At 42.6% G+C, this 14,139-nt stretch overlaps 2 protein-coding genes across 2 annotated transcripts in view; one reads left to right on the forward strand and one right to left on the reverse strand.

Annotated features, from left to right (window-relative positions):
• The window catches only part of spg11 (SPG11 vesicle trafficking associated, spatacsin), a gene marked incomplete in the record, with an annotated part of 23,866 nt that extends 13,075 nt beyond the window's left edge, over window positions 1-10,791 (reverse strand). Inside the window, 18 exon segments of the mRNA XM_035664617.1 lie at window positions 134-279; window positions 362-468; window positions 576-779; window positions 958-1,156; window positions 1,244-1,428; window positions 1,702-1,829; window positions 1,921-1,992; window positions 2,785-2,961; window positions 3,041-3,216; window positions 3,300-3,455; window positions 3,901-4,009; window positions 4,098-4,243; window positions 5,337-5,716; window positions 6,293-6,430; window positions 7,511-7,733; window positions 8,899-9,126; window positions 9,733-9,956; window positions 10,458-10,791. Coding sequence (XP_035520510.1) covers window positions 134-279; window positions 362-468; window positions 576-779; window positions 958-1,156; window positions 1,244-1,428; window positions 1,702-1,829; window positions 1,921-1,992; window positions 2,785-2,961; window positions 3,041-3,216; window positions 3,300-3,455; window positions 3,901-4,009; window positions 4,098-4,243; window positions 5,337-5,716; window positions 6,293-6,430; window positions 7,511-7,733; window positions 8,899-9,126; window positions 9,733-9,956; window positions 10,458-10,654 — 3,195 coding nt within the window.
• Window positions 10,792-12,281: 1,490 nt separating this feature from the next.
• ciao2a (cytosolic iron-sulfur assembly component 2A) overlaps window positions 12,282-14,139 on the forward strand; it is a 3,993-nt gene continuing 2,135 nt past the window's right edge. The window contains exons 1-3 of the mRNA XM_035665739.1: window positions 12,282-12,456; window positions 13,049-13,276; window positions 13,987-14,042. Of these exons, the coding sequence (XP_035521632.1) occupies window positions 12,429-12,456; window positions 13,049-13,276; window positions 13,987-14,042 (312 nt within the window). The 5' untranslated portion in view covers window positions 12,282-12,428. The remainder of the gene's footprint in view (window positions 12,457-13,048; window positions 13,277-13,986; window positions 14,043-14,139) is intronic.

A 14,139-nucleotide genomic window follows, 5' to 3' on the forward strand; every position in this document is an offset into this window, starting at 1 on the left:
GTGGGTCTGGCGTTGGTTGCTTTGTCGTGTTGGTTGATGGGGTGATTTGTAAACGGCAAGTTTGTTAGAAGCATGGAGCTAATGGTCCAAATAAAACTTAAAAAAACTTAAACTGCTTAAAAAGCTTTTGTACCTGGTCGATTCCTCCAGGTGCGAACATAACGGCAGCCAGGGCCAGCAGACTGTGTCCCTCCAACAGCAGACTGCTGAGAGAAGCCTGGCTGCCTGGTAACAGCACCTGTGCACTGGTTAAACTGGCCTGGAATACCAGTCCTGGATCTGGAACAGACAAGGAAACAGTCAATCCAGAATCCGCAACACCAAATGGCCATTCTGGTAGGATTCTGTAGAAATCCGGTACCTGACAGATCTCTGGTGATCTCCTGGATCTTCACCAACATCTCAAACCAGGGCTGGCTCTCAGACAGGCTCTGATTGGTCAAGAGGGGACAGTTTCTGGGTGTCAACCTGTGGAGGATGGACAGTAGCAGCTAATTAACCCAACTGATATTTCACAATCAATTAAGAAGCTATTAAACTGAAATTCAAGAATGTATGATCTCGTCCGCACACACCTGTAGTGCTCCAGGTAGGTGTAGAGCAGGTACTGCAGGCTGTGGTCCAGGCAGAAGGTGATGAAGAGGCTGTGGAGGTCGAGGCCGAGGGGGGAGCGGTACTGAGGGACGGGTGGGGATGAAGCCATCACCCCTCCACCCTGAGCCAGCCTCCACAGCAGCTGCTCCAAGTCTGCCAGCTCCTCCGGGATGAAGAGACCTCTCCTGGAGGAAGAAACACCAACATGAAATGAAAACACACCTACGGATATTATATTACATTTCTGAAAATAGTTTCTCCTCAGTGGTACACACTGGACCCTTAAACAGCAGCGTATTGACCTCTTTTGGCCACCGTACATACAGAAAGATGACATTTATTAGGTGCAACTGGCTGCTGTACCTGGCCAGCAGGTCCAGGATGTCCTCCCTCATGTAGGTGCTGCAGACTGTGTTGTTGTTGACCAGCTCTGGGGTTAACTCAGGCCACCGGGGGGCGCCAGAGGTCTCCCTGTTCCAGTCGATCCAGTCCACCACCCGGCGCTGGTCGTGCAGGGCAGTGAGGTAACGCCACAACACCGCCGCGTCACAGGAGCTCAACTCTAAACAGAGGACAAAGGCGTATTTTAAAGGGCAGAAAAATCTTCCAAGACAAGTCTCTGCAGAACCGGTTTCTGTTGTGAGTCTACCTGTGTGCTGGAGTCTGGACAGGAGGACGGTGGTCTGGCAGCTCTGGTCCCAGTTCCTCACCCAGTCCAGGCGGAGGTTCCTCCAGAGACCCCCGTCTTCCACAAAGGTCTTCCGTCCCGTCAGCTCCTCCAGAAGAACCTCCTCACCACCTCCGGCTGCCTCCCTACAGACCACCTGAGCCAGCCTGGAAAGAGGGAGCAAAGAGAGGTGAGCCGGGTCGGAGAGACAGAGACTTCTCGGAGATAAAGAGAGGATTCACAGGGATGAGAGAGGGGATTCATCTGAGATAAAGACGAGGAGGCAGATAACAGAGAGGGAGCTGAAGAACAAACAGGAGGAAGTACAATAAATCACTTAATAAAAGGCTGCAGTGTTGCTATGGTAACTGAGTTCTGAGTATATGAAATAATGTGTATACGAATGTGTTGCAAGTAAAAACGGCGTGCGGTCTCTTTACCTTTGCGAGGTGGCATTTGCGGGGCAGCGGGACGCGGGCAGCAACCCCAACTTCTCCATCTCCTCGATGAACGCCACACTCCGCATCTCCTCCTCTGGGAAATAACTCCGCCCCGACAGCTCCTCCACCTGACCCATCAACCAATCAGAGGCCTCAAACACTTGTAAAGGTGTAAAACACAGTAGGTAGGAAAAGGAACTGTCGTTACTGTGAACTCACCACAAACTTCCGGAGGTCCTTGTCGTCGGTGAAGAGGCAGATACTGTGGAGCTGCTTCTTCACGCTGAAACCCTGAAAACACAAAAACATGGTCAGTGTGAAGGTTTTGGGCCAATTCTGACCTCAATAACATGCCTTATTTCAGACTACTGGCAATAAAACACCCAAAATACACTAATTATGTGTTTATTTTACTTTGTCTATTAGCATCAAAAAATGCATATTTAAACATAACATTTCAGGAAACTTGTAATACAAAAAATAATTGCCTTAATGTAAGTTATCAACTGGGGGAGTTTCATGGTGATATCAGTTGGTTTACATTTTTACCCTATTCCTTTGTGGTGAGTTTTTAACGATTACGTCCGTTTTCTCAAAATGAGTTTTTTTCTCAAACTCTGAGACCGAAATCTCCCTTTCAGCAGCTTCTACAGCCACCAAACCTTCCACCTTTATTCCTCTCTGTATTCTGAAGGGTTTTACAGAGAGGTTTGTTCATATATCATTCACAGTCTGATTTATATCACCTTTTATTACTAGAAACTACACGAAAATAGATTTTTTTTATGGCAGTATTTTCTGATGTATGGAGTAATAAAAACAGATATATAACACCCCCTCTGTAAAAACCTTTGACTCTAATACGTCAACAAAATGAAACAAGAATTTTGAACCTGGCTTCATCCAATGTTCAGATTTCTGTAAGGCAATATGTGCACATTTATAATTAGATAATGCATCATTTGCATATTTAAACATTTCAGGAAACATGACTCTGTTCTGAACACAGAACATAAAACATATCGAAATCAAAGTGTTGAATGTTGCTATAGTAACATGCTTCGTTAGCTCTGTTGCTCTGACCATGTTGGTGAGGAGAGTGTTGGCGGTCTGCAGGTCTCGGCGCTGCAGGCAGGCGAAGACCTGACGCAGACCCTCCATCCTCAGAGCCGACAGACGCTGCTCCGGACGGCCCCGCCTCCGCAGGACAGCTTGAGCTCTGGGGATCTGATTGGTCAGGATGGACTGACGGACCACTTCCTGCAGCACACACGCACACACACTAATGTACACGTTGTTCCCAAATAGAAAGACAGAAACACAAAGCAGGAAATGTCACCTCTGTCTGCAGCTGCTCCCACTCGTCTCTCTGCACCTCCTCCTGAGCAGAATCAGCAGAACTGGTGCTGGAAGTGTCGCCCCCTGCAGGCCAGGGGAACCTCTTCATGTAGCTCCTCAGTTCGGTGACGTACCGGTCGAGAACGTCGACGCAGCTCCGCACGCCTGCGTCCTCGTCTGCAGACACAACAGACAAGCTCCATGAAACAGAAAACTCAGTTACGTATAAGAACAGGCAGTTTGTGTGTGTGTTGTCTTACGGTGTGTGTTGGTCAGCACTGATCTGATCTGCGTGCTGACGAAGCCCAGGGTGATGTGGAGCAGCTGTTCAGAGAACTGTCGGCTCTGAGCTTCACTGTTTGAATCTCTGACGGCCGAACACAGCAGGTCCAACGCAGGACACAACTGCTGGACACCTGCACACACACGCACACGCAAACACACACAAACACACAGGTGAGACACACACACAGCTAAACTTAACAACATGTATGAAACTGTAATGATTGAAACTATTTAAAATTTCTGCTGTTTAAAGGGTACCTTAACCCTTCGTAAGTCCCGCCCCTTTTTGTTCTGTGCTCCAATCACAGTTGAGCAAGCCTCAGTCAACTTCCTGCTTTCCTGTACTTAGATATGCTACGTGCTAAGCTAATCTATGTTGAAAAGACAACCACATTTTGAAGATGGTTAAAAGATAAAAGAGACATATGAAGTCGCATTAAAAGTCAGCTAATGATTGATGTAGATTAGCTAGTGTTTTGCATAAGGAATAATAATAATAAGGAAGTGGACTAAGGCTTGCTGAACTGTTATTGGAACACAGAACAAAAAGGGGCGGGGCTTCAGAAGAGTTCGTACTGTCTGTCAGCGTGGAGGCAGCCGGCTGTTCGTCCGCAGGGTTCAGGATGTTTTCTTTACTCTTCAGGTAGAAGTCGACCGTGTCCAGCTGTCGGTTCTTCAGTCCGGCCTGCAACACAAACCACAACGTGTACGGGTCAGCCAGGTGTACCAGTGAGTCCGGTTCAGTCTCCGCTGCCGTCCAGGTGAGCCTCTACCTGCAGGGCGTGGATGGGGATGGAGCAGCGCCCCCAGCTGTTCAGGTGACACACTGCGTCCACTGTCGCTGCGCTGCCGAACAACATCAACCTGCTGAGCAAGTCCTGCTGGGACACCGAAAACAGGACCTGGAACACACCGGAGCCTGCAGACAGACAGAGAGACAGACAGATAGAGGAAGGGAGAGACAGATGGAGAGACAGACAGATAGTGGGAGGGAGAGACAGAGGGACAGACAGACAGATAGAGGGAGGGAGAGACAGAGGGAGAGAGGGAGAGACAGAGTGACAGACAGACAGATAGAGGGAGGGAGAGACAGAGAGAGAGACAGAGAGAGAGACAGACAAACAGAAGGAGAGACAGACAGATATGTAAATATAGTGGCTGTGTTTTCCTCCTGTTTCTCTGTATTGATTATAATAATAATAAATAATAATAATTCCCTGCAGGCTTTCAGTTTTCTTTCAAACGCAGCCAACACATTTTCCACAGAACACTGAACAAGCAGATAATTGCAGCCTAAAGACGACAACACCTCATTATATTGCTGCAGTGTGACGTCTGACCGTTATGTTGTTGTTTATTTATTCATTTTTGTATTTTTGTCCTGACTGTTATGAGAACATTTCACTTCAAACTTCACTGCTGAAATCTGAGGACGCAAATCAAATCACCAATTTTACCAAAGGGCCCAAGGAGTGAGCGCTGTGGCAGAGTAGCTCTCAGAAGGATTAGATAGATTAAAAGTTTTTAAAAGCTTCAGTTTTCGTCCGTGGCGTCAAAAAGCGACGTTTTGCCAAGAAACAGGCGTTTTTGTAACTACCACATTTCAACTAAGCAGATCCGACAGCACATTTCATGTACACACACAAAAATTGGTAGACCCATGTATCAAGTCCAGGCGAACAATAAAGCCTCTTGGAGCCATACCCCAAACCCAACAGGAAGTCAGCCATTTCGAATTTAATGTCCAATTCCGGCGCCATTTCTGACATTTCCAGGCATTCTATTTTAACAAACAAGAATAAATAGGATCAAATTCAAATCTGGTCAGCACACTCTAAAGAAGATCACGATGAAAGGTTCAAAATCTCGAGGTTTTGTTCAATGGCGTGAAAAAGGAACCCACAAAGTTAACCCAAACTTCTGTGTACGTTCTCAAATCGGCACCAGACTTCACTGTGAACAGCTTTAATTATTTTTAATCTCTCTTGTTATAACAGAACTGTGTGTCTCACTCTTCAGCAGCAGTCGGTGCTGTCTCTCTCCACAGCGCTGAACCGGCGCCGCCTCGCCCTCCGCCTGGTGGTAGCTCACGCTCCCAGACTCAAACTCCCATAAGGCCGCTGTGGTCTGTTTGTTGCCGGGGGAGACGAAGGTCAGCTGGGCGGAGAACTCGGACACAGTGAGCAGAGATGGAGCGGACGACGCGGGGGCGGAGAAAGCGACAGTCGCCCCGCCGCGAGGCGCTCTGCTGTGGGCCGAGGATGGAGCCAGGTGGGACTCCAGGTGGGGGAGGGAGGACGACCAGGAGGTCCCAGCAGGCTGTGAGGAGGAGGAGGGAGCGGTAGTCTGCTGGGCTCTGCTGTACATAGAGGCCAGACGAGCTTCCCAGGAGCTACAAAGTGAGAGGTCAGAGGTCGAGATTTTAAAGGAAGATAAAGTTGAAGGAATAAAAATGATACGGACACAATGATTTTTTTACACAAAGACATAAATTAATTAATGTGTAAAGTTTGCAGAATTTACAAGAAGGCCCAAATAATCAACAATGTGTGGTAGATAATGTTTTATAAAGTTTATAAAGTTTCTCCTCACTCAATAACTCTCAAAATTTTGCAATTTTTTAAAGGAGTCTGGTGATTGTGATTGTGGTTGAAACATCTGCTGCTTATTTGGGCAGGTAAGACCCAATCAGACAGTGTTTCTGTGTCTGTACGGGAAGACAGTTGAGTAGGCGGTCCTTCAACGAGGCCCAGGATGCATTAGCGTTTACTCTACTAAAGATATGTGATCAAATGTGACCTCTGCAATGTGGTCTGAGTGATCTGATCACAGCGGTTGTTAACAGTGTATGTAGAGCTGTCCATGTGATCCAATCACTCAAGATGCAGGTTAATACCAGGAGTAAACAGGTGATCTCTGGGGTGTCATAGTATCTAAAAGTAAAGTGTGTGTGGCTGTCGTGGTTTACCGGTCGGTACTGAAGGTTGAGCTGAGGGCGGCGAGGCAGCAGTTAGAGCTGGACAGGCTGTCCTGGTCTCTTGGGTGCTGGGGCCGGAGAGAGGGGCGAGAGGGGGGGACGGCACACAGTAGGTGGTCCGGATACATCCTGGAAGACAGAAATAGCACTCTGAAGTTTGTTTTGTTTTATATGGAAACATTCGGCCTCTCTGTGGCGCCGTGCGTGATGAACTTGCAGATGACGCTCTGTTTAATGGGCTGCTCTGATGTGTTCCTTCAGTCGGTTTAATATTCCTCTGGCTGAGTCGGTAACATTCACATCAGACACATTTGGCAGTCAGTGGGCCTGGTCTCTGCAGCGCTCTGCAATCAGGATCAAAACTGCTCAACAGGCAGACGGATCCACATTGTTCCCGTGTGCAGTGTTATCTGTTATGTGCTTTCACTCTGCCCTCGCAATTACTGCCATGTCCTCATTTCATGAGGCGTTTGTGTGTTTCATTGTCGCTGTTGAGACTGTGATTGCCAGGAGGCCTTTTTGATTGAAACAATTAAAGCAGTTAAAATGTAATGTAATTCAGATCACGATCGCCATACTACATCGTACTTCCTTTTGATAGTGGGTGGCGTTCTGGCTATGAGTGAATATTGGCATGTAGATGTGTTCAGACTCAAACATGAAAATTTGGGGCTGGTTGGAACAAGTTACAACAACTTCCTGTTTGATGGCAAAACATTGAAATTGGATGCCACGCCACGGAGACGCCCTTCGACGAAAACTCTGAAGTCAATCCGATCAATTCCCTACAAGCAGTTAGTTAAAATACATTGCGTTAAATTGCGAAAACATGATCACTTAATTCAAAATGGCCGACTGGAATAACAAGCCAAAAAGTGTTTTTGAAGGACGTTATGATGTCACAGTGACCTTTGACCTTTTGACTTCATCGTTGTATCCCATTAAACATCTGTGCAAAATTTCAATTTGAGTTATGATAGAAAAACGAGTTTTTGTGCCAAATTTTAACAGGGATATGGCGTTTATAATACAGACATGAGGTCACACTGACCTTGAACTTTGACCTTTGACTACCAAAATCGAATCAGTTCATCGTCCTAACCAAGACGACGTTTGTGCCGAATTAGAAGAATTTCGGACAATCGGAAAAGTCCAAATCGCCAGTGTTGAGCTATAAAAGCAGGAACTAAAGCAGGAGGATGAATGTACCTGAAGTAGTGGTTGAGATCGACGGCGACGGCGGTCTGAGACTGAGTGACCGCTACGGCTGTACTGAGATCAGCTGACACCTGGAGGAGGCAGAAGGAGGAAGAGGAGGAGAGGGAGGAGGAGGAGGAAGGACAGACGAGGTCATCGTCCGCCAGGTGGGAGCTCAGGTAAGTCGGGAGGTCGACGCTGGCCAGCAGACTGCCATCAGAGATACTGTACACAGCTGGAGGTCACAGTTAAAGAAGAGACTGGATCCAGATCAGCTCACAGTCTTCCTCTCTTCCTCCACCCACTGAGGAAGACTGTGAGCTGGGACTAAAAGCTCAGGAAAAGGAAGGTTAGTTCTGCTTCAACTTAGTTTATTTTAGTTTTATTTGACTTATCGAGTTACTTATCGAATACTATATTGAGTTGGTTTTGTTAGGTTTGGTTTAATTTGTTTATTTTAGCGTAGTTTCCTAACAGCGAGTTTAATTTAGTTAAACTAAAGTTTAATTTAACTGAATTTAGTTTTGCTTAGTTCTGCATAAATTAGTTTAACTTAATTTCATGTAATTAAGAATTAGTTAAATCAAGGCTAGCTACGTTAGCTTCAGTTTTTCAGATTACTGGGTTTAAATAGTTTATTTGTTTAGTTTTATCAGGTTAATTTAAATTAGTTAATTGATTATTATCTGTTTTACTCCAAATAATTTAATTAAGATTCATTTTGTTTACTTTAGATTAGTTCAATCACGGCTAGCTTAGTTTAATTAGCTCAATTTCTAGTTCTTTGTAAATTATCTTGATTTAGTTTAACTTCATTTAATGTAATTAAGTTTAGTTTATAGTACAATGAAGGGTAATTTAACATAGTTTAGTTATCTTAAAGTAGCTGAGTTTACTTAACACGAATATTTCAGCTTTATTTAGTTTTGTTCATTAGCTCTTTCACTTTAAATGTAATTACATTTAGATGAGTTTCTTTATGTTAGTGCAGTTTAAAGCTCCAGTGTGAAACATTGAGGAGGATCTATTCTCAGAAATATAATATAATATAATATTCATAGCTATGTTTTCATTAGAGAATAATCAGCTGAAATTAAGAGTCATTGTGTTTTTGTTACCTTAGAGTGAGTTGTTTATATCTACAGAGGGAGCGGGTCCTCTGCTGGCATGTTTCTACAGTAGCCCAGAACGGACAAACCAAACACTGACTCTAGATACGACCTTTAGTGTTTTTCATGGCCACCGTAGTTTCTCACCAGTTCCTACACACAGGTCCTTTAATATAGCTCATGTTTGAGTGTCAGTTATTATTAATGATAATTAGCAGTGTGAGTAGAGGCAGCAGCAGTAACAGTCGTTATATTAGTGTAGTGACCTCTGCAGCTGTAGGTTGAGGATACATATGAGTCCCGTGGAGCTGAGGATGAACAGCGTCCCTCTGCAGACACAGTGGTTGACGGCAGTGTGTCTGTTGCTGTCAGTCAGCTGGATGTTGCAGCAGGACAACGTCTGCAGCTCCTCCTCCGTCTGCTGCCACTGCAGCTGCAGCAGCCAATCACAGTTCAGCAGCACGCAGAAGCGGCCGGCGGCAAACGACAACACGCGCACCGACTGCAGCTCACGCACACCTGAACATAAAGACACAATCAGCAATATTATAAATACATTCATAATATACATGGGATTGTAAAGCATCACTAATGTTTCAGTGTCTTACTGCAGCATCTGCTCTGATGCGTGACATCCTGATCTGACCCCTGCGTGCAGATTGACTCTGCACGCAGTGAGCATCTGCTCTACTGCTGCCACTCTGACCTCTTGCCTGCGTGAGCATCTACCTCTGCCTGCATTGCAATCTGCCTGCACTGATGCCGCTCTGACCTGCCCTGCAGTGCGCATCGACTCGCTGATGACTAGTGATGCATGATATGGATTTTTTTTGGGCCAATACCAATAGTTACCTGCTTTCTTGTGGCCGATACCAATAAGACACTAATTTCAATAACAATCATTTCACATTTTGTATTTAAAAAAAAGTTCTTAACTTGTTAGTAAGATAACTTAAAGAATTCTTTTTTGCTTCATATCCATAGAAAGGCTGAGGAATAATAAATTGGTATCAAGATACTGAATCATTATTTTAATAAAGTTTCTCATTATTTTGACCTGACCTCTGCGTGCACTGGAGTCTGATGGCGGTGGGCTAGCTGTGGGACCGTGGTCCTGGTACTCACCGTGGTCCTGGTACTCACCGTGGTCCTGGTACTCACCGTGGTCCTGGTCTCTGACGGTCTGCAGCAGGCGGTCTGCAGGACATTCGCAGACTTGCAGCAGAGAAATGGAGGCTGATCGTTCTGCTTCCACCTCCAGCAGCTTCAGGTCGCACTGACCTCCGACAGCCAGCAGTCTAAAGCTGCTGACGCTGCGACCGTGAACCGCCACTTCCTCCCAACAGAAACTGGAGAGAGAACAACATTTTTATTAACTCTGACTGTAAACTGCAAGTTGTACAATATCTGGTTCCTGATGGACATTTTTATAACTAGTGATGCATGATTAATGATTAATTTATATATAAAAACCAATAATTACCTGCTTCTCGTTGTCAATAACAATAAGATAATCATTCAATAAACAATAATTTCACATTTGTGTATTTGAAAAAGTGAATAACTTGTAGTTTATGCACTCCTGACTTGGTTTCTCATTATAATAACTTTCTCCATCATATTGGCAGAAATGTGTCTCCATAGATAAACATAAACACTATATATATATATATAACTTCGCAAGTTTCACATTATTTTGATACAGTTTCTCATTATAATAACTCATATTGATACTATGAAGATACTATGTCATTATTTTGTCATTATTTTGTCATTACAGTAACTTAAAAGACCTTTATTGTCATTATATAGGCGGAAGTGAGCTTCCACAGTTGAACACTGGAACTCACTCTGTGTAGCAGCCGTCCACTGCGGCCGGAGGAGCCTCTCTGTCGGCCGGGTCCCACAGCACCAGCCGCCCCCGGAGCCCCAGACATCCGAGCAGGGAGCCCCCGGGAGCGAGCTCCGCTTTGTGGATGTCCGCCACCGGTCCACAGTGCTGGTTCTCCGGGATCACAGACACCTCCGTGGAGCTGTCCTCCAGCATCTCCGCACCTTCAGTGTATCGATTACCGGCTCAACTTATCGATTATCAGGAGACATTTCAGAACCGAAACGAGCCGAGCAGAACCTGTCAACAACAGCTGGGTCCGGGAAGTCACGTGTCCCGTCTGCCCCGGTCAGCTGACCAAATCCGACCAATAGAGGAAGAGCACAACAGGAGACTTAATCGAAATCGATATTGGATCAGATCTTCTTTAAAGGTTAGAAAATAAAATTATAATATAAAAAATTAAATATATATAAAATTTAAAGTAAATCCAACAACAAAAATGTGACCAAAAATATATTCTGTAAGTCGTTATAATGGGAAAATAAAAAATATTAATTTAATATCTCAAAATAATCATTTTAAGAGTCAAAATATTGAGAAAGTTTTTTATTTTAAGATATTAAGTAATTATTTCAAGTTTCTCATTATTATATGAATCATTATTATATATTATTATCATTATCTTCTGCTTCAGAAATAAACTTTTTTTCTATTTATATTATATCTTATTTTCATTTAATTTGTATTTTGTTGCAAATTTAATCTAAACTGAATAAACAAGTGAAATTCCCCAGTTTGGGATCAATTCATGAAACCTTATCTTTATAGATTTGGCATTTTATAATGTTAAACACAATACTCTCTTTCCAAGTTTAATAAATATGTTTAATATTTATTGAGTTTTCTTTGTGTATACAGCCAAAAGTATACTTAGTTAACTTATTACTACAACCAGTCAAATAAATAAAAACAAGCAACAAAAATAGTTATTATTGTCATTAATGATCTATTTCTTCTATTTACTAGAAAACATTTTCTCTCACTCTAAGCTCTTTCTTCCACAGTATAAATCATTTCTAAAAATGTTCTGTATTAGAGGGTTGGATCTTATTCCAATTTCTTGTTATTGCCTTCTTGCTTGTGATCAATAATATCTCAGTTAAATATCATTCATATGATCACATCATTAAGACGGATACAATCATTTATATTTCTAAGGTGTATAACTTTAAGTATTACATTATTCAGGATTCAATTAGAACATTTTCCCCAAATTAGTGTAATTTCACAGAACCAGGCCCTCTATTATTTTCCATATAATAAATAATAATATACAATAAAAAGACCAATAAATATATAGAAATACAAATAATAGTAGAATAGTAAAAACTTAAAACAAATAAAAGGCTGTTAACTGTTTTACACTAATACATAAATAAGTCAACAATGATTTAAAATAGTAATGTTAATCAAATAAAAACAACAATAAAAATAAATTACACTGATAAAATATTTTTATTATTATTATTATTATTATTACATATTTGTATCAGCACTTTTAGTTTGTATTAATTGGAAACTATATTGGCTTTAATGGATAATAATAATAATAATAATAACAATTACAAATATTAAATGGTTTTATAATATTATAATTCATATTATTAATGTTACAATAATATTATTATTATTAAAAATACTACTAATAATAATTAAAATAAATTAAATACACTGAAAATACAATAATCTTTGTGCAGCCTCGCTTGTTGGAGGAAGAAATAAAACTAATCCAAACATAGAATCACAGTTCGATCACTCATCGATTACTTTCCCCTGAACCCAAAACACAGGAAGCTTTCGGTCTGTGTGTCTGTGTGTCTGTCTGTCTGTGGGGGTCGCAGCTGTCTGTCGCTCCGCGGTATCATGGCTCCGTCTATAACATGGACACAGTGCTGAGCCTGGTGTTCAGGTTGACGTCCTGAGGAAGATGGAGGAGAAAGCGCTGGAAGTTTACGGTGAGGCCCGGGCACGGCACCGGAACTGCTGCCTCAATGGACGTTAGGTGGAGAGGAAACGGCGCACCAGACTCCATTCAAAAAGTAGTTAAAATAAGCGTTTCTTATGTTTAGTATCTTAAAACGTCCGTAGAGGACTTCTAGTGCACACTTTGTGATATAAGTACGTTAGTTCAACAAAACGGCATCAAAGTATGATTTGTAGTGTCTCTATATCAGTTGCTGCTGATCAATAAGTTTATTGTAAGATTAGTTTTATGAAGTTGGTGCCATTACTGAAGGCAACATTAAATCGATGGTTTTCTGAATGTAGTTGGGTTTGAGTGAGTGACACATTTTGGGGAACAAATCATAGTAGTGGAATATAATTTAGTTGATTTTCTGAATGTAGTTTGGTGTGTTTGTAGAGAATGGCACATATTGGGATCAGTGCAGGAACAGAACTTAAATCGATAGTTTTCTGAATGGAGTCTGGTGTGACGCCCTGGGATTTGTACTTTTAGACACTCATTTGTTACTACTATCTTTCTAAACTCTACTTTAATGTTGCTGAAGTAAACACTGACACATCTCGTTTCCCGCCCTGTATCAGACGTGATCCGATCGATCCGGGACCCGGAGAAGCCGAACACCCTGGAGGAGCTGGACGTGGTGACGGAGAAATGTGTGGAGGTCCAAGAGCTCGGAGAGGACGAGTACCTGATCATCATCAAGTTCTCCCCGACCGTCCCTCACTGCTCACTGGCTACTCTGATCGGTGAGTCTGGGGACAACACAGATACTGATCAGAATACACTGTATCTTTATGGATTATTGATCAGTATACACTGTCTATCGATTACTGATCAGAATACACTGTCTATCGATTACTGATCAGAATACACTTGTAATCTTTTATTGATTATTGATCAGTACACAATGTATTCTTTATGGAATTATTGATCAGTATATCGCTGTATCTTTGGATGATATTGATCAGAATACACTGTACTCTTTATTGATTTATTGAATCAGAATACACTGTATCTTTATGGATTGATATTGATTCCAGTATACACTGTATCTTTACTGGATGATATTGATCAGTATACACTGTATCTTTTATGGATGATATTGGAATCCTGTATTCGACAGTCAGACTGTGGACATATGACGGCTTTAGCTCGTGTTTTCTAGAGTTACGTGTTGTTACGCAACACTTAGGAATTGTTAAAATGTGATATTTCTTAAAGGGAGTTTGGTGCAAGGAGCTTTTAGCTGATTCCAAACTGCCTGATAATGGGATCACAATCTGTCTCAACGCGCTTTATCCCACTCACCAGAAAAACACTGACTGATAAAGGCTGATCAGGTTGTCTGACGTTGACTGCTGTTAGTTATTAATCTGATTAATGCTTTAATAATGGGAGTATTGATTACTGACGCTGGCTGATCGGGATCATTATTAGTTAATCCAAGACTTGAGGTCAAAGACACAATGTTTTGTGGTGCGACTGAAGGTTTGACCTTTCACCTCCTTCCTGCTGGCAGTGATCAGTGTAATCTTTCAGCAGCAGAGTCGGCGTGTTCGGTTGTTAGATTACAGAGTTGGACTGGAGCTGTAATTCCTCGAGAGAAGCAGCGTGTGCGACCACGGAAACACGTGATACAAACCACGTCTTTGCTATTCATATATTCAAATCT

Source organism: Morone saxatilis, unplaced genomic scaffold (genome assembly GCF_004916995.1).
Source record: "Morone saxatilis isolate NCDOM2014 unplaced genomic scaffold, NCSU_SB_2.0 Contig2, whole genome shotgun sequence".
Taxonomy (NCBI): domain Eukaryota; kingdom Metazoa; phylum Chordata; class Actinopteri; family Moronidae; genus Morone; species Morone saxatilis.